General features: G+C 52.7%; 7 protein-coding genes across 7 annotated transcripts; 6 read left to right on the forward strand and 1 right to left on the reverse strand.

The window, feature by feature from the left end:
* Positions 1-89: 89 nt before the first annotated feature.
* On the forward strand, positions 90-4208 carry C7974DRAFT_76627 (uncharacterized protein). Its single transcript, XM_046147234.1, has one exon. The coding sequence runs from the start codon at positions 219-221 to the stop codon at positions 4017-4019; it is 3801 nt and encodes a 1266-aa protein (XP_045991859.1). The 5' UTR covers positions 90-218; the 3' UTR covers positions 4020-4208.
* C7974DRAFT_295757 (uncharacterized protein) lies at positions 4187-5866 on the forward strand (the record flags this gene model as incomplete). The annotated part of the gene is made up of 1 exon (XM_046137683.1): positions 4187-5866. A coding segment is annotated over one exon (1680 nt), but the record flags the coding sequence as incomplete, so codon positions are not given.
* A 2109-nt stretch (positions 5867-7975) lies between these two features.
* Positions 7976-8479, forward strand: C7974DRAFT_322074 (uncharacterized protein; the record flags this gene model as incomplete). Its single annotated transcript, XM_046138833.1, has 1 exon — positions 7976-8479. One exon carries the CDS (start codon positions 7976-7978, stop codon positions 8477-8479), a length of 504 nt encoding a protein of 167 aa, XP_045991861.1.
* A 614-nt stretch (positions 8480-9093) lies between these two features.
* Positions 9094-11357, reverse strand: C7974DRAFT_368978 (aspartic peptidase domain-containing protein). Its single transcript, XM_046139925.1, has one exon. The coding sequence runs from the start codon at positions 11051-11053 to the stop codon at positions 9257-9259; it is 1797 nt and encodes a 598-aa protein (XP_045991862.1). The 5' UTR covers positions 11054-11357; the 3' UTR covers positions 9094-9256.
* Positions 11358-12106: 749 nt separating this feature from the next.
* C7974DRAFT_76654 (uncharacterized protein) lies at positions 12107-14634 on the forward strand. The gene is made up of 5 exons (XM_046147235.1): positions 12107-12285; positions 12336-12530; positions 12708-14384; positions 14435-14558; positions 14597-14634. Exons 1-3 carry the CDS (start codon positions 12210-12212, stop codon positions 14354-14356), a joined length of 1920 nt encoding a protein of 639 aa, XP_045991863.1. The 5' UTR covers positions 12107-12209; the 3' UTR covers positions 14357-14384; positions 14435-14558; positions 14597-14634.
* A 1159-nt stretch (positions 14635-15793) lies between these two features.
* On the forward strand, positions 15794-18138 carry C7974DRAFT_380897 (uncharacterized protein; the record flags this gene model as incomplete). The annotated part of the gene is made up of 4 exons (XM_046140560.1): positions 15794-15997; positions 16054-16093; positions 16456-16523; positions 16708-18138. 4 exons carry the CDS (start codon positions 15794-15796, stop codon positions 18136-18138), a joined length of 1743 nt encoding a protein of 580 aa, XP_045991864.1.
* A 1341-nt stretch (positions 18139-19479) lies between these two features.
* C7974DRAFT_444842 (uncharacterized protein) lies at positions 19480-22026 on the forward strand (the record flags this gene model as incomplete). The annotated part of the gene is made up of 5 exons (XM_046145528.1): positions 19480-19499; positions 19913-20314; positions 21279-21362; positions 21399-21869; positions 21906-22026. 5 exons carry the CDS (start codon positions 19480-19482, stop codon positions 22024-22026), a joined length of 1098 nt encoding a protein of 365 aa, XP_045991865.1.
* Between the last annotated feature and the right edge of the window lie 2880 nt (positions 22027-24906).

Genomic DNA, 24906 nt, shown 5'->3' on the forward strand with positions numbered 1-24906 from the left:
GGTGTACGGGCCGATTGACCCCTTAAGCAACAGTATATGTTAATCTGCTGCACCGATCGTGCAGCTTGGAGAGCTAGATCTCTGCACCCCCTCCTTCCTGTCGCTGCTCTTTTCTGCCGTCACCAATACCTCAATCCTGCTTACAGTAGAGAGCACTTCTATTTGCGCGTGCTGCTGCTGAGCTCCTGATAGATACATCATTTTGCAGTCAGTTTGAGATGCCGGCAGCAGCTACCGACAACCCAAAAAAGCGAGGTCGGCCGCCCAAATATGCTTCAGCAGAAGAAAAGAAAGCTGCAAACACACAAAGAAGGCGCGCTCAGAGAAGAGGTAAAGCTGCAGGAACACAGGCGGTGCTGTCTCAGCAGCATCAAGTCAGAGGCCTAGAGCAATCTACGTTCTTTGTGCCACCTTCAGCACCGCTGGCTCCAGGCGGGCCATCTGCACTTGGTGGACTGCCAAATATTGCTCCAACTCGCCTTGAAGGTTTGGTACCGGATGACAGCAACGACATTGGAGAGTACCTTCCACCACTTAGCCGCTTTGGTAGCCCCTCGCTAGGTCCTACACCTACCGAGCCCGATGACGTTCTAGATCTCCTTATAGCTAACGGTGACACGCCTATAAGTGCTGGACAGTCAGTCGAAGCAGGGTTCGATGGCATTGCGACAATCGACGACGAGACTGAAGCTCTATATGCAGATGAGAGTATCATCACAGATAATATGGCTATCGAGAGTGAAGTTGATGAAGTTGAGGAAGTCGGCGAACTTGCAAATCGGTTGACGGACCAGCTGATTCGACATCAGGGATGCTGCCAGCATTGCCACCAGCGATCACAAGAGGAGCAAACCGAACACCATCCAACCTCTTATGGTCTTCAGCAATACCTAGATGAGATCGCAGAGGCTGTGGATTGTCCGGATATACTAGCATCGAAGACAATGTCGACTCATGGCTCCGACCTTGCTAGCCATATGGACGCAGCAACTAGGCGCCAACTTTACTGTGGGTTTGACAAGGATAACATCGTGCCAACCCCTATCTGTTTGGAAGCAGACGACTATGCAAATGCAGCCGCTGAGGTTACCTTCGATATTGATAGCGTCCTGGGCTTTCCCAATAGTCTAGCAGTTGCGAAGCAAGGAGTCCGTTGGAACTCGACGCAGATGACGGTCACAGACCTTCAATCCGGCCTACATCTGAAGACCCAACTCGCGCATTATATTGATGATCACGGCCATGCTCATTCAGTACGGAAGCCTTTGCATCAGCTACCACACTATACCTTCGGACGGCTGGTCGGTCTTGAGGACGTTTCTCTGTACATCTTTTTCCCATACCTTTACCGAGAAGAACAAAAGGTAAGCCGTCTGACGGACGGAGACTTCCGCACCTGGATGGATCAAATCCTGCTCCCGGTCATATACCGACACCACGATAGTTCGCTCGTACAGCACTATCCGTCTAGCTTTGATCACGCACGCTATAATTCCACGGCTCGAGGGGTGGAGGGTCGATCGCAGCGGTCGGATGCTACGCCAAGACAGCAGCTTCTCTTCCATTTCCTACCGCCAGACTCTCTCCAAGAAATTTGGGAGGATGTTCTTCAGGCCACTGAACGTCCCGGGCTGCAGCAGTTTCGTGGAGCGTTTCTGTTCCTTCAAGGTAAAAACCTCAAGTGTCTCACTAAAGACTTGACCTGGGAAACGATGACTGCACGCTTTGACAAGTATTGGGGAGAAGCCGTTGCAGAGAGTTATATGACTCCAGACGCCTACTTCGACGTGGGAAAAGAGGTGTGCCCAGCACTGAGGTCCTGCGTCGCAAGTGAGGCCGAGGAAGAAGACGGAGAGCGCGAGATCCTTGCTAAAACACTGTTGTGGAAGCGATGCTGCCTTGAGACATATGGCGAGTGGATGAAAAGCTGGCATGGTCAAGAAGAAGATGGCCACCACAATGTGTTTTATCCCTTCAGCATGCTACGCGACAGTGGGAGCTTAACGATCGAGACTCATCAGAGTTCGAAAAGTCGCGCAGGCGGGCTTCTCTATAGCCAGTTCTACTCCAGCATCAAGGAAGTTTTCGCTGCTGGTAACGTTTATCCGTTCACCAATGTGGCGATAGAGACATTAGCGCTCGATCCTAAACTACGAAAGACGTGGCAGCATGTTGGGGCAGGTCTCAGCCACAGCCCCGTCGCATTGATCCGGGCATACCTCTACACCAAACTTCGCTGTCACTACGCTACCACCGGATCAATGCAGAAGTCTTTTGGTACCAGAGAAGAACATCGCGTCTCCAGGAAGTTGTTCAGCAAGATCGACGCTCAATTCAAAAACCGAAATATACACACACAACACTTCCAGTTGATGCAAGAGCGCAATCGGTCACACTATACTATCTCAACCGCCACCATGTTACATTGGCTGCGATGGAATATCAACAAGTTCTGCGTTGGGTTCGAAATGGTCCACAGTCTCAACGATCATCATTTCGTCACGTGGGAACACACCAGGATCATGCTTATGTTTCTGCGGTGCCTCCAGTTCTCCTACGCCAGCGGGCTTATACAGCGGGCTGGCGGTCTTTGGCAGGATGTGCGCTTGGAAAGAAATGCCAACCGACCAGATGGGCTTCGACGATACGAAGGCTTAGGGTTTCGCGACAGCATCAAGCGACATGGTTATGCTTGGTTCATGGACAAAGTGGACTGGGAAACAATGACCTTTCGGCAACCGTTCGCTCAGTATATGATGTTCAACAACCCATCTATGCAAGCAGTCTATCATGCACGCTATAGCCAGATCCGGGACGTGCGCATTGATTTCATTCGGACGGACAAGACGCGCCAATGGATGGCGGAGTTTAGCGCTGTGCCGGTCTGCTTGGGCCTCCTGGAAGAACACCTCGAACAACTCTGTCTCTGCGCCTTCCGCAAAGATGTGTTTTCCTCCATCCGACATTTGCTACATAGGGACCAGGTCGAGGCGGCCTTGGCTGGCAAGATCCCCTTGTGTTGGCCGAGTATCAATCGAGTCCTGAAGAACCAACATCAGCCTCCTAAATTAGCTGCGGGTAACCGACTGGCAGTCAAGAGTGTTGAAGTTCTTTTTTCGTGGCTATGGGAGTGGAGAGACGATCAGTTCGAGCGTAAGGGCTGGAACGATAAGCCTTACAGGATGCTGTACCAACAGAGCTTTGGCATCATTGAACGGATACGAGGAAAACAGCAAGCTCGTGCTTGGAAGAAGAGCTTGAAGCGTACGTTCCTTCAAAGTCACTGGATGCTCCCGTATCCTCAGAGCCAGGGCTTCATGCGCAAATGCAGAGAGTCCGGCGAGGTGGTCTGGTGGCCTAGCTTTCACCTTGGTCTCAAAAGATACTACGATCAGTTAAGAAAGCATGGAGAGGTACTAGAGTCGTTTCCTGCATCCTACATAAAACACCATCCCGTCAATGGCTGGGGTCTAGCCCATGGATGGCCAGGATACATGCCATACGAAGTTAGACCCAAACAACACCTTCTGGAGCTATCGGAGACAGATCTCTATCTTCGATTGCTCGAACTGCAGCAGGACTACAATACTACGTCTAGACAAACGTCGAGTGCCACAATGAGGGACTCAGTCCAAGTCTACGTGATCAAAGACATCATTGAAGACCCAGCTTGGAAACGTAAACCTATGAAGAGCTGGGATGTAGGTCATTGCAGCGTTCAGCTTAACAAGGAGCTGGAGAAATATGAGATCCTACAACATTCCCGTCGAATTTTGCGCAAACGCAAGCGGGGTGTTAGTATAGACTCTGGGACAGAAAGCGGTAGCATCGCTGAAGTCGAACTAACTTCTGACGATGACTCCCTTGAGCAGCAGAAAAAGAAACAATACGAGGTTGTGAAACAGGTGGAAAAGCAAATGCGAGCTGGCATAGAAAAGGACCGCGAAAGGTGGGGTAAGCCCGACGTACACGAAGGTATACTTAAGATGCATGAGCCCAGATTGAGAAGGATAGGATAAGCTAGCCTTTTACAGAATACGAAAATGATAGGGTGACGGAGAGCATAGGGTGACGGAGAGTATAGGGATTGCAAAACCCCGGTTTCCACCCCCAATACCGCTCCGACCTCCCATTGTCGCAGCAATCTGCAGTCAGCCCTTCGTTTACCGCCAGCAAGACAGAGAGCAGCATTGCAAGCGAGCATTTTGAGCATGTGGTCGAGTACGCGTTGGCCGTGTGCAAAGCGTGCAGGCACGGCGTTTTGCCCAGCCAGATCAAGAGCCATGTGCAGCGCACGCACCCCGCCCAGCGCAAGCAAGCCAAAGCCATAGCAGAGGAAGTAGGCAACTGGGCCGGTTTGATCCAGTACGCCAGCGAGCTAGAGGTACCCAGCCAGGTCATCGAGCCCATCCATCCGTTGCCCGTGTACACAGACGGGATGTTGTGTCGATTGGACCCGGACCGTTGCCGCCAGATATTCCGAAGCGAACGCGTAATGAAGAACCATTGGCGGGATGCCCACGAGTGGTCGCCAGCAGAGAAAGGCGGACGCCCAACCCAGGTGCAGCAGAAGAAGATACGGGAGCGCGTCGACAGGTATTCCGAGAGAGTGCATTGCCAGCGGTTGTTGGTGCAGGGCCAGGGGTCGCAGTATTTCCAGGTCCAGCAGCCCACCGACGACGGACCAGAGGCGGTGCCCATCGGCGGCGACGCAGCGTGGGCGCAGGTGGGCGAGCAGATGGCCAAGGCGTGGGCCAGCATCGAGACGCGGCGGCAAAACACCATCCAGGAGGGCGAGCGAGACGAGGTGAACCCGTGGCTGGAGCGGACGCAGTGGTTGCCGTATCTGGTGGGCATGGAGCGGCCCGAGTTGTTGGCGTGCATCGACGAACCCGCGGCAGAGCCCGATCCCAGGCAGGAGCAGCAGGCCGAGCCCGTGGAGGCAGCCATGTGGGCGGCGATGGAGGGATTGGCGCGGTTCAGTCAAGCGTCCGTCATCCACCGCATCGGCGTGTTTGTGCGGCTGGAGGCCATCCGGACGGAGAAGCACCAGACGCGGTACCAGCCGTTGCAGCCGTACATGGACGAGCAGTCGATCGTCAAGCACGTGCGGCCGTGGCAGCAGATGGTCATGTTTTTCGCACGCACCCAGCGCGAGCACACGTGGAAGAGCCCCGCGTACCGGTTCACACGCCGGCAGCGAGACGCGTGGGAGGCGTTGGTGGAAGAGGCAGAGAGGATTGCAGAAGGGGGGGCAGACGACGAAGAGGAAGGGGAAGGGGAAGAGATGGACGTAGACGACGGCGAGGAGGGCATGGCAGACGACGTCGACGAGGGCATCGACGAGATGGAGACAGATAGAAACACAACCGCCGACGCCATCGTCGAGCCGACCAAGTTGTCGAGCATCCAGCGGGCGTGTTTGGAGTTTTGCATCGCGTTGATGAGCCAGAAGATCACCCGCAGGGAGTACGACAGCGCGTTGGTGTGCGCGTTGGCCGTGTTGGGCGTCAACGAGGACGGTTGGAAGGGCGCCGAGCAGTATCCGCCCGTTTTGTCGGCCGTCATCAAGGTGGCGCGGTTCATGGTCGTGCAGCAGGCGTTGGAGTTGTCAGGCGCGGCCAACGACGAGGAGGGAGACGAGCTGGACGATTTTGACAGCGACAGCGCGTACGAAAGCGACAGCAGCCCGCCCCGACGCCGGCGCAAAGGATGTTTGCAGTTCGTGCAGGAGATGATGGACCAGTTCATGGTGCGCGGCAGCCACAGCCCGATGCAGTGGATGCTGGATCTGCGGACGTACGGTTTGAAGATCCATTACAACACCACGTCGCGCGGGCACGTCGAGTGGGTTGGCCGGGACGAGTTGTTGTACAAGAGCTTGCAGTTCAGCATGGCGCAGTTCCGCGGCATGGTGCACGGATTGGCGACAGAGAGCCGGCGGTTGTTGATGGACGAGTTGTTGTTTGGCAACAGTAGGGCCGCCGAGCCCATCCCCAGCGTGCCGTGGGACCGTTTGCGCGACAACCCGACCGACGAGCGGCCCGGGTGGGATTTTTTGAAGGACCAGCGCACCCGCATGCCCGTCGATGGAGAGGGGTGGTTGTTCCAGCGGGTAGGGCAGGACGCCGCCATCCGGGACCGGTTCATGAAGCAGGGGGCCCGTTCGGGCATCAACACGCAGGAGGTGGAGCGGTACATGGATCGAGTGGTGGCGTTCCGGGAGAAGTTGATCGTGTTGATGCACATGGCGGGCGGACAGCCAGCGAGAGGCCCAGAGATCATGAGCATCCGGCACAGCAACACAGTCAAGGGCGGGCACCGCAACATATTCATTGAGGACAGCATAGTCGTGTTCGTGACGCGGTACCACAAGGGATACAGCGTGAGCGGCGACGTCAAGATCATCCACCGGTATTTGCCGCGCGAGGTGGGCGAGCTGTTGGTGTATTACATGTGGTTGGTGTTACCGCTCCAGCAGCGGTTGGAGGCGATGGTGTGGGAGAAGGAGGTGATATCGTCGCACATGTGGCCGGCAGACCCGAGCGGCCGCAAGTGGACGAGCGACCGGTTCCGCGAGACGTTGAAGCGCGAGAGCAGGATCGGATTAGGGTTGGAGCTGACGATTCCAGCGTATCGCGAGATCGCCATTGGCATCAGCCGGCGGTTTTTGCGCGGGTCCACCGCGTTTCGAGCAGACGAGGGAGACGAGAACGAGGAGTGGAACGAGGAGAACACGTGGTCAGCCATTGCGGACATGCAGGCAGGGCACACGGTGCACATCGCGGGGATGATATACGCACGAGGCATCATGGAACAGGCAGGGGCAGTAGCAGACAAGAGGCAGCAGTTCCGTATGTCGAGCACGGATTGGCACCGGTTTTTGGGGTTCCAAGCAGGCGTTGACGACGACGACGACGGGTGCAAGAAGCGCAAGCGGGCCCCGTTCGAGAGCGAGGCAGACGAGGCGAGGATCGATCGGTGGGGCCGGTTGAGGAAGATGGACACAGCCGCGCAGATGCAGCGGATGATGGGCAAGGCGGCCGAGTTTCGCGGCGTGCAGAAAGAGGCCATCGACGCCATCGTTGCCGGCAAGAGTCACGTCGTGGCAGTGATGCCGACCGGGGCAGGCAAAAGCATGTTGTTCATGTTACCAGCATGGGCCGAGCAGGGTGGTACGACGGTGGTCGTGGTGCCGTTGATCGCGTTGCGAGGAGACATGATGCGGCGATGCAGGAAGTTGGGCATATCGTGCGCCGAGTGGGACAGCCGCCGCCCGCCAGACGCAGCCGCAGTCGTGTTGGTGACGCCCGAGTCAGCGGTTGGGGAAGAGTTCGCGACGTTTTTGAACCGGTTGCGGGCAACGCGACAGCTGGACCGGATCGTGATCGACGAGTGTCACATTGTGTTAAACCGCCGGTACGATTTCCGCAAAGAGATGCAGAAGTTAGGCAAGTTGGCATCCACCAAGACACAGATGGTGATGTTGACAGCAACATTGCCGCCAAGCAAGGAAGACGAGTTGTTCCGGCGGATGTACGTCGAGCAAGATCAGGTCAATTTGTTCCGAGCCGAAACCGCAAGGACGAACGTGGCGTACCGCGTGATCAGGGTGGGCAAGGCGGCGAAGAAGAAGGAAGTGGAAGAGATAGTGTTGGGCATGGTGCAGCAGAAGTTGCGCAGGCACAAGACGGGCAAGGTCGTGGTGTACGGCAATTCGGTGCCGAAGGTCAAGGAGTTGGCAAAGAACTTAGGTTGTCACGCATACCATCACAAGGCCATAGGCAAAGCAAGCATGTTAGAAGAATTTGCCGCGGGCAAAAAGCGTACAATCGTAGCAACAAGCGCGTTGGGGATAGGCGTCAACATACCCGACATCCGGTGCATCATACACATCGATTAGCCGTTCACCATGTCGGATTACGCACAGGAAAGCGGGCGTGCAGGACGCAACGGGTTGCGCAGCAAGGCGATCATGATCGTGCAGGAAGGCGAGCAGCGGGCAGCCAAGGACAAGCAGGCGGAGGTGGAACAGCAGTTGGTGCGAGCGTACGTGGAAGGCATAGACGAGACAGCAACGTGCAGGCGGGTGGTGTTAGACGGGTATTTGGACAGGCAAGAGAAAGAGCGGGTAGTGTGCGAAGAGGGAGAGGAGAAGTGCGACGTGTGCAGAGGAGCAGACGGCGAGGAAGAAGACGCGGAAGAGATGGTGGACGAAGAGAGCGAGGGGGACGAGGGAGGCAGCAGCAACGCAGAGGGTACGGACACGGTTGAGGCAGAGCGAGAGGAGGCACAGCGGTTGTTTAAGCAGCAGCAGCAAGCACAACGCGGCCCGCGACAGACGTTGATACAGCAGCGGCAGCAAGAGTTTGCCGACGTGGAGTGGTTGCGCAGGCAGTTGGCGTGGTGGACGAAGCGGTGTGGCATATGCGAGGTAGCGGGCGATGGACAGAGCAAGCACGACGTGCGGCGGTGTTAGAGGCCGGAGAGCCGGCAGGCAAAGGAGATGATCAAGGCGGTGGAGGAGAAGATGCGGTTCGAGGAGTATTCGGGTTGTTTTTGGTGTGGGGTACCGCAGGAGGTATGCAATCGATGGGAAGACAACGGACGCGGACGGTATCAGAGGGCAGACGGAAGGGATTGTCAATACCGAGGGGTGTTAGTAGGAGGGTTGTTAGGGTTGGTGTACGGGGGCGAGGAGGGAATAGTAGAGCGATGGGCTGCGCGGCTATCAGCAAGAGGGTGAACAGTAATGGTCTTGCGGATTTCCCACGGGCCCGAGCGTTTTGAACGACCAGGGTACTTACGGTATGTGCTTAGGACTAGCGCGCCTTTGAAGCCGCATTAGATATGGCCATCACGACTGCAAAATTCTGCTTCAAAAACAGCCAACGTCAGTCCAACGTCAGTCCAACGTCAGTCAGTTCAGTCAGTCTGAAGGCCTTTGAACTGACTGGACTGACGTCCAGCGGCCTCAAGTACTGACTGACTGAGTTACCTGACTGATAGCAAGTCTGCTGCGGACAGTGCAATCAGACTGGGCATAACGCGCGTACATGTAAGCATGCAGTAGTAGCAGACTCTGAATGATATCTCGCGTTGCATTATGCTATACAAGGCTAAGGTAGGCTATTTTGCGACAGAATCGGGTGGTTTTGGTGGGGGCATGGCAAAAGTGGGTGGCCAACCCGGGTGGGCGGCCAAGCCGTGAGGTACGTTACTATGGCAAACGATATTACAAAGGCAGTAAGAGAAATTATCTAGTAATAGGCGACATGCCTGAATGCTGTCCCCGATTACTTCCATACCCAGCCTCACTGGGTATGCGACTTATGCCCGTGCTGCTCTGGCCGTCCATTTCGTAATACTGTCCTACTGGCATCGATGCCACATTTACCACCTGCCCAGTGGGCGAAACCGGCGCGCAAGACTCAGCATGCAATTCCTCCGGCCCACGAGAATCAGCATGCAATTCCAGCGGCTCGTTATTGTTCAGGATAGCAACCATCTTGTGCTCCTGCAGATATCCACGGCTATCATGATAGGGAGTAGCAGGAGACGCGAGTTCAGTTGGTTGCACGCCACTAATTTCCTGCACAACAGAAGATTTTTGGAGCGTGGCGTGCGCTTTGTGATTGACAACGTGGTTGATGGAGCCAGAGTCTGAGACGGGGTTGTTGTTGGCGAGTTCGTAGGATTGGCGGCGGGCGCGGCGTTTGCGAAGCCAGAAGAATATGAAAATGGCGACGAGGAAGAGAATGGCGGCTGCGCTGACAGCGATGCCGATGATGACGCCGTTACTGAGATGAGATGAGGTGGACTCGGTTGGGGAGTCAGGTGGTGTGATTGTGACTACTTTCTCAGCGGGCAGGGGATCTGGGAACACTGCTTGTGCTAACGTGAAGTTTGCCCGTTCGTAGTCGACAATCAAGTATGCTTCTTGAAGCAGCGTTCGACCAAGAATAAATTGAGTTTCGTTGGCAGCGCGCCGTATAGGAAAGTAGTTCGTGGCGTTCTTGAAATATGGATATGAGGCTTTGAGATCAAAAGCGGCGTATGGCAATTTGATGTTTGTATAGTTCGTTGATGAGCCAACCAGTGAATTTATCAGCTTCAGTGTGATGATTGGGTTATTGGACAATAATTGGGCGTGAATTGTGTCGTTAACGAGATATAAATCGGTTTGTGCATCGTATGTGAGTCCAAACGCGGCCTCGAATTGCTCGCAGACATCTCTCGGTAGCCATAAATGTGGGACAGTTGAGTCGACAACGGAGAAATGTGCGCCAGAAGTGAGTGAAAATGTACCGCGAAGTGTGTTTGTCGCCAGGATGGAATCGACACCAACAGTCAATAATTTGGACGGGTCGTTAGAGAACGTGAAGGAGGATCCAGTGGTACTTGGCGTGAAACGCGTCGAGTCATAGCCGCCCAGTATCAGATTCCCGAAAACGGATTTCGATCGATACTTTGCGCCGGCCGTATAGCCATACGAAAGACTGGGGATCTTGTAGGCAGTGCGCAATTGAACCAGTAATGAGTCAGTCGATTGGCTTAGACTTGAGAAACTGGAATCTGCCATGCCCAGCGGCAACACACCCATGTAGTAATCCAGTGAACCAATCCCAGCTACAATCTGACGATCCATTTGCAGCGAGGTGCTTACCGCGGCTGGTCCCAAATGTACTCTGTCTAGACCAAAGAGACCTGTTCCTGTGTAGTTGAGCGCATTCTCTAGGTTCAGCTCGTATTGACCCATATTTGACCATGACGTTGAGACATTGGTCTGAAAGCCGACGTTTTGCGCGCTGTTGAAGACATTCGCTCCTCGCGACTTGTCACAATCGTCAGGATCGACTCCTGCTATGCATCCTTCTGGCGCGATCAAGTACGTAACACTGCCTTTGGTGCTGGGCAACACGCGAAAGTCCTGACCGGGTGTTCCGACGCTGATCACAAAGGTGCTCCAGTATCCGTCATTACCATCAAACTGCTTCGATGATGGCACGGTGTATGGCTCCGGCATGCCCGTGGCTCGAGCGGCGATTTTCATCAGTAGCGAATGTGTGGAAAGTATGGAAAGTATGTGGACGAGGATGGAGCGATTGACGGATCACGGTGAGAGGACGCGGAATCGTACAGCGGAAAAGGCATGTAATCGTAATCAAGAAAACGCAGCATAACATGCTAAGTTGTCACGCCATAAGGCTAGCTCACACTTGTATCGAAGCTTGCAAACCCCTAGAGATAATTGGGACGAAATGACGACGAGGACGCAGAGATCCGAGGTATCAAAGTCTTGGTTTCAAGAGCTGAAGTTCTGGCGGAGATGGACAGAAGCAAATCCGGGCTAAGCGATTCCGTAACTGGTCGTCTTAGGGTAGTTGAGGTGAATGCAACCCTGCGCCTGTGTGCATGGCTTGGCGCCCAGCCGCCCCGCGCCTAGGGGACCTGTCGATCGCATCAGCCAGTCTCGCTTGCTTGGTACGCTTTGGGCGTTTCCACTACAACCTTCAGCCCTGAATGCGGAGAATCTGCTGCGGCATGACCTCGGAGCCATCTCGCACAAAGCACAGCCGCTGGTCTAGGCTTGCGGTCTAAGCCGCAGATGTCTAGCTTAGAGTCGCGACTTCTTCACTATGCTGCACCCGGTTCATCGGTCTCCTGGGGTACTGGGTCGCTAGAACGGTAATCCTTTGTCCACTCAGTCACATGGGATGTGTCAAAGGGGAAACAGGTTCATCCCAATTTTGAAGCAAGAATCTATGTGCCTCTGCCTATGGTAGCTGGCAATCACCGAACAGTGACATTTAGTGTCGATAACTCTGTGGGTGCCGTGTCCTGACACGTTAGAGCGCAATGGGCTCGCCTAAAGTCTGGGTAATTGATGCATTTGTGCAAGCTCTTTCTCAGCTTCCTCAGCTCATCAGCACGGCCATCAGTCTAGAGATCCGTCTCGCCTCTCAGCGGCGTCTATTGGCTGGCACCTTGCTTTCAAGTTAGCAAACCTGGGAGGCAGTATGATGGGCCGCATGTATGACTATCTATGGCGGGCTTGTTCAACATGGCGTCGACTCCCAAGCAGCCTTCATTGAACCTCGAGCTCTTTATAAGGTTACACTTCCTTCTGTCCTGATATCGCTACATTACCTCTTGACATTCTGCATGATCTCACACTGTTGTTAGTTTGTCTTAAAGTAACAGTTTTAATGATGCGGCCTTTCTTCGTTTTGGGGCTGGCGACATTTGCCATAGGCGCTGCCGCTGCCACAGTTTCCACTGAAGGTAGTCGCTTGTCCACCGCAGTGGCGCATCAATCACTAACATGAGAACAGACTTTGGCAACATCACCTCCACAACAAGACCATTAAACCAAACCGAAGTGAGCTCTTTGAACACACCAACTACTTCTTCGCCGATTGTAACAACCGTATCGGCTTCTAAAGTACAATCGTCTACATTGCCTTCGCCAAGCTCGTTCACCTCGTCTGGCTCACCACAGGATGTTGCACGTCCAGGTCCTTCGCCAGGTATGTCGCACTGTGAAAACATCGTTGTTATGGATTCATTGTTACCTCGACACCTCTAAGACCTCGCATTCTGATAAGAGTTCGATCGGAATATGAGATAACAATGAATTTGTATGCGATGTCGATTGACATGTTGGATCCATTCACAGCTCTGACGTGCTAAATTTTACAATCTAGATACCCCACAGCTCTCAAGTTCGTCGCAGCGAGTCTCTGGTCTCTCATCTCCAGCTTCGGGTGCCATCGGGCCGGTTTCGAGTTCTACCATAAATTCGACTGCATCAGCAACACCGACGGAGCCGACTGGTTCATGTAAAGGCTGTGTCCTTCAGGCTTACCCTCCAATTACTGCATTCTTCAATGAAACAGATCCCCAATATCAAGTGTCGACTTCGACTACGACTATGAATGCTACTGTACGGATAATCGAATACTCTGATGTCAACGCCACAGAGTTGGAGATTGGTGGTCAGACAAGGACGGTGATCGAGGGAACGACATTTGGAACTATTACCAGCTCGACACCTCAATTCGTAATTACACCTACAGATGGGGTACTCTTGACCGTCAATGCAGGACCCACATACGTCATCTATCCTGGTTTCGAAGGTGGATTGAACGCCAAAGTCGAACCAACATTAATCGAATCGAATTCCACCCTACAAACATGCTCTCCAAACGTCAAGGCTCTCAATAGCTGGCAACCAACTGCAACAGAGGACTGGAATTACTTCATTGAAACATACATGACAAAACCACCAGAACCGCCCACGGAGACGGTCGTTTCAGTACCGTCCAGATTGGTTAGCTTCCTGAACCAAGATGCGGACTTTAGAGAGCAGTTTAACGGCTCTGATATTGTAACATGTACCGTGGGCCCAGGCACTGGGGTTTCTACAGCGTCTACATCAATGTTGAATCTAGCATCGTCAGATGCAGCAACGTCAGCTCCAGGATCCCAAACGTTTATAAGCACATCGTACCAAACGACATCACAGTACACAACAAAACAGACTTGCTTGAGATGCGTGGCTACGTCGCCAGTCAATCCTATAGTAACGGCACCAAGTTTGGATGTTCCCACGCCTAGGGTACCAAACAGGCAAGGAAACCCAGTGACGCCGGTCAATCCGCAACCACCGAACATACCTGGAGCACCAAACAGGCCAGAAGACCCATCGAAACCTGTTGATCAGCAGCAACAAAACCAGCCCGAGCCGAGCATTATTATTGGAGGTGCAGTCCTTCCTATTACCACTGCGCAACCGGCACAAAATACCGACAGGCCGAGTGGGCAGAACCAGAATATACCTCTTGTCGTCATTGGGTCTGAGACGGTCACACCTGGAGAGACAAAGACCATCAATGGCGTTACAGTCTTTGTGCCGACAGAGGGATCCGCATCAGGAATAGTCGTAGGTGGTAGCACCGTCGTGTTGAACACCAATACCAATCCGACGGGTCCAGCGATCCCTACTATTGGCAGCTCCACCATCACAGCAAACTCACAAGGAGAATTTGTCGTGGACACAGCGACTTTGAAACCAGAAGGTTTGGTGATTGATGGGCAGACGAGCAGTATATTAAGGGTGCCGGCGAGTAATCCTATAAACACAACGAGGTCGAGTGTGAGTATCTTGCCTGCGTCGACATCTTCTTCTCCGTCTTCTTCGTCAACGACGAGTACGCGTGGAGCTGGAGACTTTGTCGCGAGCGGAATTGGAGAGACGGGGCGAGCTAGAGGTGGAGCCGGTGTTAGAGGCGTAGACAGGTGGATCGAGGGTCTGATGGTAGGTGTTGCAGGGTGGTTTATAGTTCTGTTGTAGTAAGAAACACAGATAACGTACTACATGGGTGAGTTGCCTGCCCGGGCGAGTCGGTTCCAATGCTAAGACCCTACTAAGATCAGTACTATATACGGCCTGGGGTACAAGCTACAAAGCCCTGATCATTGCAGTCGGTGGCGGTCTTACGATGTGCAGATTCGTAGGTTTGACTACAATTCAACCTGTTGACACATACTTGCAGGTGAGTACAGTCAATCAACTGATTCATCTCTGATTCAGACAGGCAAACGTCATCTTCCTCAGCGGCCCTTGCTTAGCGATTGTATGTGTGCAACGCATCAAGCATTGTTTGTCCCGTGAAGGTACGGGCAAGAAGCAAAACAGAAGTTTTGCTCAACCAGACGATTGTTCTTCGACCTTGATCTCACTGAAGAGCAAAACACGAAGACCGTCGAGAGAATGGGTGTCTCTCAGGTCTGATCCGATACAAGATCCACACTCATCTGATGCTTTTCCTCCGCCTTCAGCGCTACTCCCGCCCGCCCCGACCCGTTATCTGCCTTCTCGACCGAACAAGAAACTGGGTACGGTGCACAACGCTTTTGAGGATACATCGCTTGTGTATGCGCCTGGCAATCCCCCCGACAACCAGATTCTTGTCACCACTGAGGTCGAAACGTTTGACAGTGCTAGACAGGATAATGAGCAGCTGAAATCGACTTGGATTTTTACCGACGGATGTGGGCGCTAGACATGCAGTGTCTGCTCAAGATATCGAAAAGCGAGAGACCTCTTTCTATCACCTCTTCTTACCGTCTGTCGCAACGCTCTGTCGAGTGTTAACGCGCATGGTATAGTCTTGGTAGCTCTAAAGAGGAGCGAGCTGCTCTTCCTAGTGGTTATGGTCACACTTTGTGGCCCTTAATGCAACCTGAATTCGTTCCACGTCCCTGAAGCTTAGAAGCAGAGAAACATTGTGAAGTTGCAAAATCCATTGTATTTCCAACTCTTGCTATGATCAGAGATAGCCGTGGTTAGACGAACAGCGCTGTCTCCAAAATGTTGACATACAGTTCCCACTCTTCGTGACCAATCTGAGATCGTTTACACGAGCTTATGCAGAAGGGACATCTTAAGTTATGCAATGCGCAAGAAGTCTCGCTCGATCACGACTGATTTCAGCATAGCTGCAGGTCCTCAAGATTTCCATATGTGAGCTTTACCTAACGCGGAGGCTCAACGCTTCATCATTCTCAGAGTCAGTTTCAAAGTAAATGCAAGAGTTTTGCAGCGCTCAGAATCCCGTTATATCGCGGCCTCACCACTCGACCACCATTCGAGTCTCAAATCTTATAACATCTCTTGTACTGGTATGAAAGCCACTGCGACAAACGATTATCACCGACAGCTATGCTCGATGGCGGTATAAATCCTACTCCACGCACGGCCTAAGCCTTTGTCGTCCTACCTACCTACATGGCAGGGAACCGACAGGTTGGAGTACCAGCACGGACCCTTTTTGCCTTGTTTTGTACTAGTCGCGGATGGACTCCGCGACTATCCCCTGCACTTACCCCTTTGAGCCATCTTGACTCGGTAACCTCCACTGCCGTGTTGAACCTCCCATCTCTTGCAACTGCTGCAACCACAGGGCGTAGCACTGATTCTAGTCCATGTCTCGTACGTGGAAAATCCATACAGGGAATCCTGTCGATTCTAGCTGCTTCACATTGCAGTCTGGCCTTCCAAACCCCCTTTCTCTTCTCGCTGAGGCAGGTAGGCGGGCAACTATGCCATTATCCTCAGGTTGATTGACTGCTTGCTTCTAGGTAGAAGCGAGGGAAACGCCAGACATCATTTCCTACCTGCTATTATATGGCTATCTGTTTTGCACACTCTGCAGAAGCGCTATTCTCCGAAAGGTGCTCTCTAATCGTCTCTAACGACATTACAACATCAGTAGTAGGCTATCTACAGCTATACTTTGTGATGATAGATGTGGGTTGAACTGTTATATTGGTGCCTGTGAAGGTCGCGGCTATCTATGTGCGCACGCGGGTGCTGACTAACTATGAACTGGCCAATCAGAGATCGCCAGAGTCGGCGAACACTTTGCTGATACGAACATCTTCCTATAGCGCAGGAAGACTCGAACATCGTCCCACTTCCAAACGACAGCCGGGTGCTGCCGTTCCTGGCGGCTCCTGTAAGGGGTTTCAGCTGCCCACATTATCTGACTTACGGTCAATTGGGGCGAATTTCGGAAGCACCTCAATAGAACTCACAGTCTAAGGAATACAATAGTTCATAGGAAGGATGTTTCATGCTTCCTTTAACGATGGATCGCGCACAAGAAGACAGGGCAATACTAGCGCATAGACCACACTTAGACGAACAGCGTCGAGTCTGTAGAAGCGGAACACGAGGAAGAGCAAAGGAATGATGAACAGTCGATGCGGCTGGAAGAAGAAGAAGAAGAAGAAGAAGAAGAAGGTTGCTACAACCCAGATCTAGCAGAGCTTCTCCGTATGGAGGAAGAAGAGGAGCATCGACTTGCTAATGAAGCCCATGCAAACGTGTGTTTCCCAGACAAGCTATTGCATGACGAGAATACGCGCTGGCTTCGTGAGTGCGGGTGGCCGCGTTGGTTCGTACGCAGACCATTGAATGTGATTGCTGCTACATCTCAGCTTCCTTCGCAGAAGTACCAAGTCCTCTACCTAGGATCGTGGAACAACTCCGAGTGGACTAGCTGTTCAGCTACAGAGGCAAAGCTCTTGAAGTTCGTTGAGCTTACTAGTCGCGCGTTGGACAGATGTGAAGAGACCCTGTCGTCTACCTCGCGGGTTCTCCGCTGTTGGCTACGTAGCTGGGGTCCGCATTATTGCCCTATTCCGTTCGAGCTGCCAAAGCGACAGGCTACTCGGAAAAAATACCGCTCGTACTGCTATCGCTTCCTTTGCTATGTCTTCCGAGCAAGGCAGGTTTGCCTCGAACAGGGTCAAAACGCGCACGACATCTACGGTCTGACACTTACTGCATCCCAGGCAGGAATGATAGATACTATCTGGGCAGAGCTAGACAATTTCTCGTTGAACGAGGCGAAGAGAGTCCCATCGAATACTGTGTCGCCGCTGCCTCCTCTACCTTCTTGCATTCTCGAAACCATCTTCCGACTGCTCGTTCTCTTCTGGACAGACACTTCAATAGACGGCGATCCAGGCGATAAGGCAGTTGTTCACTTCTCTGGCGTGCTTGGAATCCACCCGTATAAGCTCACTCTCCGTACCGCGTACGACTACACGCCGTATCTCTCGGCCTTGATCTGGATAGGGAGGCTCGTCACACTGGAGTATGCGCTCCCATCGCGAGCCTACAAGTCGTGGAACCCTCCGCTCCAGGCACGCTCGACATATCCAGATCAGGGGTCAAGACTCCTGAGAGAGATCCGGCCCAGTTATCTTCAACGCGGTACCTTCGCGCCTCTTGGGTACTTCATTGATCGCCTCCAACATGGCAGAGCTATAGCAAAGCGGGAAGGTGGGAGAACCAACATCTCCTGGTCGCCTGACGGCCAGATGCTCGAGATCAACGGTTCTCAAATCACCCTAGTGCAATTGCGCTCTACGGTGCACTCTCTTCTGGATAGGATCAATCGGGAAGCCCGCGAGCTGATGTTTGACTGGTGGCCTGATGTCGATTTGCATGGGATCAAAGATCAACCCACAAGCTATCGATCAGGCTATTCATTTTTAGCGGAGCCTGACAACAATCTACAAATGAGCTTCAAGCATCTTCACCGTCGAGCGTTCTCTCCTTGAGAAGGGAGGCTAGCACTGCAGGGCGATGGACGCAAGCAAGCGCTGGCGTATCTGCAGAGACGTGACGACTTTAGTCGACTCCTTTTTGCGGGGATCCACATGACCAGCGGCATGCCCGCCAGGGGCGAGGAGCTCTGCATCATACGCTGGGCGAACACTGTTGCTGTATGACGCAACATCGTAATACACAAAGGACGCATTATGCTACTTTTTGCTTACAACAAAGTGTCCACGACAGCGAATCACTCGTTCTACATTGTTCGGGTGCCTTGTCCCACAGTTGAGCGAGCTCTGTTCCTGTATCTTGCCTATATAAGGCCCTTCACCGACTTTCTCCTTCGGCAATTGAAGCTCGTTGATGCGGAAACGAAGACGAATCTGCATCTTTTTAACTTGAGCTGTCATCCGACAGGTTGCTTTAGTGCGACTGACTGCTCGAAGAGCTTAGAACAGGCTACGCCAGATTGCCCTGTTCGAATTCAGCTGAGCATCTACCGTCACATCGCTGTTTCCATTAGCAAAAAACACATTCCGAAATTGCTGGAGCCATTCGACCCAAACATACCAAAGGAAAGAAACGGTTTCCTTCACCTATTGGCCTTTCAGACGGGCCACACCCCTTCGGTCCATGCAAGCGCTTACGCTCTCGAATGAGGTTATCCAGCTAGACTGTAGCCAGAGCTCATCGACCGCTACTTCGACAACTGCTTCATCTGGCATCGATTCCTAGGGATCACTGAGGAGATACCTATAGACAGAGAACTCGATACGGGCACGTCAGATGAACAGATGCAAGAGACAGTGACGCTGACAACGAAGCCGGCGGATCAAGCAGCAGATTTCGGTGTGTCGGATAAGGAACCCGTCGTGTTAGGTAGCGGAGACCAAGAAACAATAGAGGCAAGAGGGTTTGAAGAGGGACCACTGCGACAAAGCAAGCGCAGGCTGAGCAGCGACCCATGTGACGTGCATCAGGACCAGAATGTATTGTATCCAGCTAGACTAACAAGAGGGGGGGTCAGCAGCTGTTTTGAGGCAAGTGCTAGAAGATATACAAAGAGGAAGAAAAGATAAGGATAGCGAGACAGAAGAAAAGGGACACCCGATAAGCGAGCAAAAGCATTCCACAGCCTCATTGACTAGAGAGTATTAATTGGGATACGATGCGGTAGCATACAAAGAAACACCACAACATTAGCGCACCTGACTGCCTTCAAGATCGATCGCGATACAAGTGTTTCCTACAGAGCTGGACGAAGTACTCGCCTAAATACTGGGTAGTGACTCAAGACGACCGCTCCCACCAGCATCAGAGCGACGAAGGATTGGTTGGGACAAGCCATGGCGATTGCTCGACACGTGTAGAGGACGAAGAGAAAGAAGAAGAAGAACGGTTAGATGATGAGCTTAACAGCATTGCTCTTGACGGAGAGCTAGAACACGACGAGAACACTGAGTGGTTGCGAGGCTGTGAGTGGCCAGCGTGGTTTACTTACAAGCCTATCCATATCATTGTTGCAGCTGCAGCGCTGCCTCCCATGGCAACATCAGATGATCTCAAACTAGGTCTTTGGAACGAATTCGAATGTAGAAGCCCAGCACAGACAGAGAGGACGATTTGGAAGATTATAGAAGCTAGCAGAATCGTTTTCCAACAATGTGAAGCAACGCTGAAGCAGACGCCGCGGGTCTTGCGTTGCTGGCTGCGGAGCTGGACGCCTTCTTTTCTTCCATACCCTTTCGAGGTGCCACAACGCGAACATACTCGGCGAAGATACTACAGAATCCACAAGAGATTCTTATGCTACATTTTTCGTGTCTTAGCATTGTCGCGCAACATAAAGGAACCTACAAACGACATCTCTGGGCTGCAGCTAACTACGGCTCAGCTGGCCATGATGAACCATATCTGGGACCACGTCACTGCTGTCAGCCAGCAGGCAGACCTTGGGATTCTGCTCCCGTCATCACTGGCTGCTCTGAACGAAAATCTCTTTCAACTTCTTGTCATGTTCTGGACAGACTTGTCGCACGACGGAAACATGAGCCGTAGCGCTATTATGAACTTCTCTGGTGTCTTGGGGATACATCCCACAGAGCTATGTTTCCGCAAGCCCTACGACTATACTCCGTTTATATCAGCACTGCTGTGGGTAGGTCGCCTGATTATACTTGAGTATGCCCTACCGCTTGCACCATACAAGTATCTCAAAAATCCTTGGCCTGAGCGTACAGCCTACCCCGACCAAGCACAGCGATTGCGTGAGCATATTCGACCCAAGTATCTTCAGCGAGGTAGTCTTGCACCAGCTGGTTACCTTATCGAGCGACTACAGCACGGAAGAGCAATCGCAAGGCGCGAGGGTCCTAGAACAAACATCTCCTGGTCTTCAGATGGCTTGACACTCCATATTGCGGAAACACGGATTCATATGCGACAGTTTCGTGAAACAATTCACACTGTTGTAGTAGGGTTACAAAGCCGTGCACAAGAGCTCCTCTTCGGATGGTGGCCAGACGTTCAACTTAACATTCTACAAGATAATCTTGCGACCCATCGCCCTGGATTCTCGTTTCTGGCGCACCCAGCCAACAAACTCCAGGGAGCTTTCCGCGCTGTGAGCAAACTAGCCTTCTCGGAGCAAGGCGGCTTCTCGTCAGAGACAAGTACAGGGAGAGCAAAGCAGAGGCAGTACTTTGAACGAAAGCGACAGCTTTGTTCGTCTGCTTTATGCAGCAATGCATCTAACAAGCGGCATGCCAGCACGAGGTGAGGAGCTTAGAGTTCTACGGTGGGCTGACACGATCTTTGTGCGACGAAACATCTTTATCTACAAAGGAAAGGTGATACTTGTTTTCGCATACAACAAGGCAAACACCAACACCAACAACTCGTTTTATATTGTACGCTCCCCCTGTCCTCTGGTACAAAGAGTTCTTTACCTTTACCTTGTGTACATCCGCCCATTCCGCAGTCTTATTAGTCGAAAGTCAGGGGCGCAACCTACGGTTTCAACGAACCCTCACTTATTCAGTACTCATGAGAGTGCAACAGCATGCTTTTCTTCGAGTAAAGCGCATGCGAGTTTGAAAAGGTCAACAGCCAAATGCCCTGCTCCAACAACCACCAGTCTGTATAGACAAACTGCAACTAGCATTGCAAAGAAGCATCTCCCTGCACTTGTTACTCTATTCGACCCTAACACGCCTAAGGATTACAACGGGTTCCTTTAACTCCTGGCTTTCTAAATAGGTCATAGACCAGTCACACATGCTAGTGCATACGCGCTAGAGCATGGATTTCCTACTAAATTGCAGCCTGATCTGATTGACCACTACCTGGTAAACAGCCATATGTGGCATGAATTCACGTTGACCCGAGAGGAAGACGCTCTAGACTATAGCTTAGCAACCGTGCACAAAACCTCAAGCAGTACAACACAAGTTGGTTACTACCCGGACGCTATTTCTGAGGGAACACCAGAGTGTGCTACACCCGGAATAAGCGATGCAGAGCCCCCAGACGAGGCTCTGCATGCACAGACACCTGAGCAGATGCAACAAAGAGGGAAAAAGCGACGCAGAGAGACTGAGAGTTGCAGCCCTCTTACGAGAAAAATTCTCGCTATGCAAAAGCAACTGAATGATCTTGTTCAAGAGCGCGCAGTGTCAAAAAAGAGGCGAGCAACAGGTCGAAATCCTGTTCAGAGTAATGTAGAATCAGATCCTGCGTGAGAGCTGGATACAAGCGAGTGGGAGGAGGAAAGGACGCTTAGGGCAAGGACTAGGATTCCGAAGGATGGAAGCCAGAAAGACTCTGGTTCCAAAGTACAAAGTAGTCGAACCTCAAGTACTATAAAGCGGAGGAGGGGACGGGTATCTGGCTAGAGGTTACTGTCGTAAATTCAACTCTTACGTACCTTGCGCAGCGACCCTGAGAGTTTCGTCGGTATTTAGGCGAAACGTGGTGCTGTTGAGGTAGTAGGGTTAGGGTTTCTGCACAATGGAGCTTGTGTGGGACAGCCGAGCAACAGCACCCCAACAGGCAGCCACTATAAGCAGCAACACTGCAAACTCCTACAAGTGGCCGCAACAGCTTGCGCTCAGCAACTGCGACAGCGTATTCTGCTTTCTTGAAGACTTTGGTGTCATTGTTTGCAAGCAGCACTGCACGGCAGTAGTGAGTCTGGATGCGCATCTCCGTAAACACCATGCTGCATCTGCTGCGCTACGGCGACAAATACTTAAGCGCTTCAGTCGATTTGAGACTGTTGCTCCGCGCGCAATTGAGCTACCAGAGGAGCCCGCACAGCCGGTTGACGAGCTTGGAGAGCCGCTTGATGGTGCGCGCGAGACGTGCCGCTGGATCACCATTAACAAAGATGAGATGCGCAGGCACTGTAAGAAAAGTCACCAGCAAGCTTGGATAGGAGAAAAAAGCTTGCTCTATTGTCTGGTAAAAGTAGAGAGCTTTTTTCACACTGGGGGGCTGCAAAAATATTTTGTTGTTGATTTGGCGGATGTTAGAGAAGTTGAAAATGCCGGGGTCGAAAGCCGCGTTCTTGCACAGCTCGCCGAGTACAGATTGACACAACAAGAAATCGAGGAAGAGCTGCAGACGCTCGATGCGGCTGCGAAGACTGACAAGACCGGGTGGTTCAAGCGTACGGGCTGGCTGGAGTTCTTCAAGGATCGAAATCTCACCCATCTGGCGCATCAAGCCCGCGCACCCAATCGTGGCGAGCACAAGATGAAGCTGGCTGCCGAGCTGACAGAGCGGCTGGTGGAGAGGAGCGTAAAGGGACTGGCTACGCTTCTGAAAGAGATACGGCGCTGGCTGCGGAGTGCGAAACAGAGCGAGGTCGACCCCCGGCCGCTGGCGCGACTGCAGAACCCCGAGAGTCAGGCGACGTACGCTGGCTACATGGTCTGATTTGTCTGCTTCTATTTTCGCATCATCGCAGACGAAGAGAGCCAAATTGACAAGTATTTATTGCAGAAAGATCGGGTTGTTCAGAGCAGCGAGGAGTTAAGTGGCGAGGATGCTGGCACAGAGAGCGAGTACGACGACAGCGACAGAGACAACGATGCTGATAGCGACGGCAATAACAGTGTTATTCCGCAACGCTGACTGCGTAAGAAAGTGCTAACAGACACAATAAAGGACGCGCGTGAATTATTTAGCTAGAGGGAGGATCAGAAGGCGCTGGCGATTCGGCTGTGGATCGCTCTCGACAACGGTGACTGAGCTGCTCAGATTACTGTTCTGCTAGACTCGCTAAGTTCGTTTATACTTACAAACTATGGCAACAAGGCGTTAACAGCTGGATTAGTGCAGTTTCTCGCCGTGCTAGGCATAGACACAGAGACGAAACGCTTGCGCACTGCAAAGAACTACTCTTACATGCTAGCGGGGATGGTGTATTGCGTCCGGGTGCTTGGAGTCGAGAAGCTTCTTCCCGCAGCAGGACGTGATGAGCAGACAGAAGACGACCGCGACAGGTTCTTGGACATGCGCAAGAAGTATCTGGCCGACGGCTCGTACAGTCCGATGAGCGAGATGATTAGTCTGCTGGCATACAGCAAACACGCTGCGCTGAATGAAGGCAATGCTGGCAACGCATACTGGTCACTGGACAAGAAGATCTTCTATCTCAACGGGCGGCCCATTGTCATTGAGCGCTTCCGCCAGATGGCTCAGAGCATGGAAGCCGAGGTAGTAGAGCAGTTTTGGCAGCTGTGTTGGGTTGATGCTGTTGCTGACCGCTTTACTATTGATCTCGCGCAGATTTCAGACGACGTTACGTTCACAACGCGGGGCAGATCTTTTGTTAACAATCCCGCGAACCGTCTGTCTGGTGGACTGGCTTGGATGCTCACAAGAGCCCGAAGTAAGGCGGGCGGCATGCAGCTGCAGACAGCGGATGGCCGGTGGAGAGTCAAAAAGGTGCGGCAGTATCTGCTGCAGGTGGACCGCTTCTTGGAGCTATTGATGGGCTGCGTGCACGTCGAGTATGGACAGCCGGGTCGAGGGTCAGAGATCACGACAATGCGGTACCGCAACGGGCTGCTGCAGGACCGCAACATCTTCATCGTGGACGGTGCCGTCATGACAGTCGTCCGCTATCACAAGTCGCAGTCTCAGTGGGACAAGCCGAAGGTTGTGCCGCGATTTCTGCCGCCGCAGCTGGGGCAGATCATGGCTCTGTACTTGAGCTACTTGCAGCCGTTTCGAGAGTATCTTGTAGTTCAAGTACTAGGTGGCGGCTTAAGCGACTACGTCTGGAGCAACGAGGGAGGGGCGTGGGGCACGGATAAACTTACAAAGGTGATCAAGCGCGAGACAGGCAAGCGACTAGGCGTTCAGCTACACACGCAAGGCTACCGTCACGCAGCCGTAGGCATTGGAAGGGTCAAAGTAGGGGAGTCGTTTGGTAGGGGTTATCAAGACGAGGTTGGAGAAGTAGACGAAGCCGAGGTGGACGAAGATCAAGAGGATATCATCGAGCTGCAGAACTCGCGGACTACAGCAATGGGCGTTGGCAACTACAGTGTGCCGATCGATATTGTCAAACATCTTAGCGTGCGGTCGATAGATGCGTTCCGAGCGCTCAGCATGGCGTGGCACCGCTTCTTAGGCGTAGATGGGCAGACAGATGAGGCGGTGGAGCCGAGCAGTAGGAACAAGAGACGGATGCGGGAGAGCATGTCAGAGCTTGTCGTGTTGCCGAAAGAAAAGGCTGTTCAGGCAGAGGACCCGCGGGCTGA

Source organism: Boeremia exigua (genome assembly GCF_020726555.1).
Source record: "Boeremia exigua strain MPI-SDFR-AT-0100 chromosome Unknown C7974scaffold_14, whole genome shotgun sequence".
In the NCBI taxonomy this organism is placed as follows: domain Eukaryota; kingdom Fungi; phylum Ascomycota; class Dothideomycetes; order Pleosporales; family Didymellaceae; genus Boeremia; species Boeremia exigua.

Bases quoted from the DNA above. Each gene is read 5' to 3' on its own strand.
- C7974DRAFT_76654 (XM_046147235.1), top strand. From the start codon at position 12,210: ATGATGCGGCCTTTCTTCGTTTTGGGGCTGGCGACATTTGCCATAGGC. The intron at 12,286-12,335 runs GTAGTCGCTTGT...ACATGAGAACAG, and splicing joins TGCCACAGTTTCCACTGAAG to ACTTTGGCAACATCACCTCC. The intron at 12,531-12,707 runs GTATGTCGCACT...TTTACAATCTAG, and splicing joins ACGTCCAGGTCCTTCGCCAG to ATACCCCACAGCTCTCAAGT.
- C7974DRAFT_368978 (XM_046139925.1), bottom strand. From the start codon at position 11,053: ATGAAAATCGCCGCTCGAGCCACGGGCATGCCGGAGCCATACACCGTG.
- C7974DRAFT_76627 (XM_046147234.1), top strand. From the start codon at position 219: ATGCCGGCAGCAGCTACCGACAACCCAAAAAAGCGAGGTCGGCCGCCC.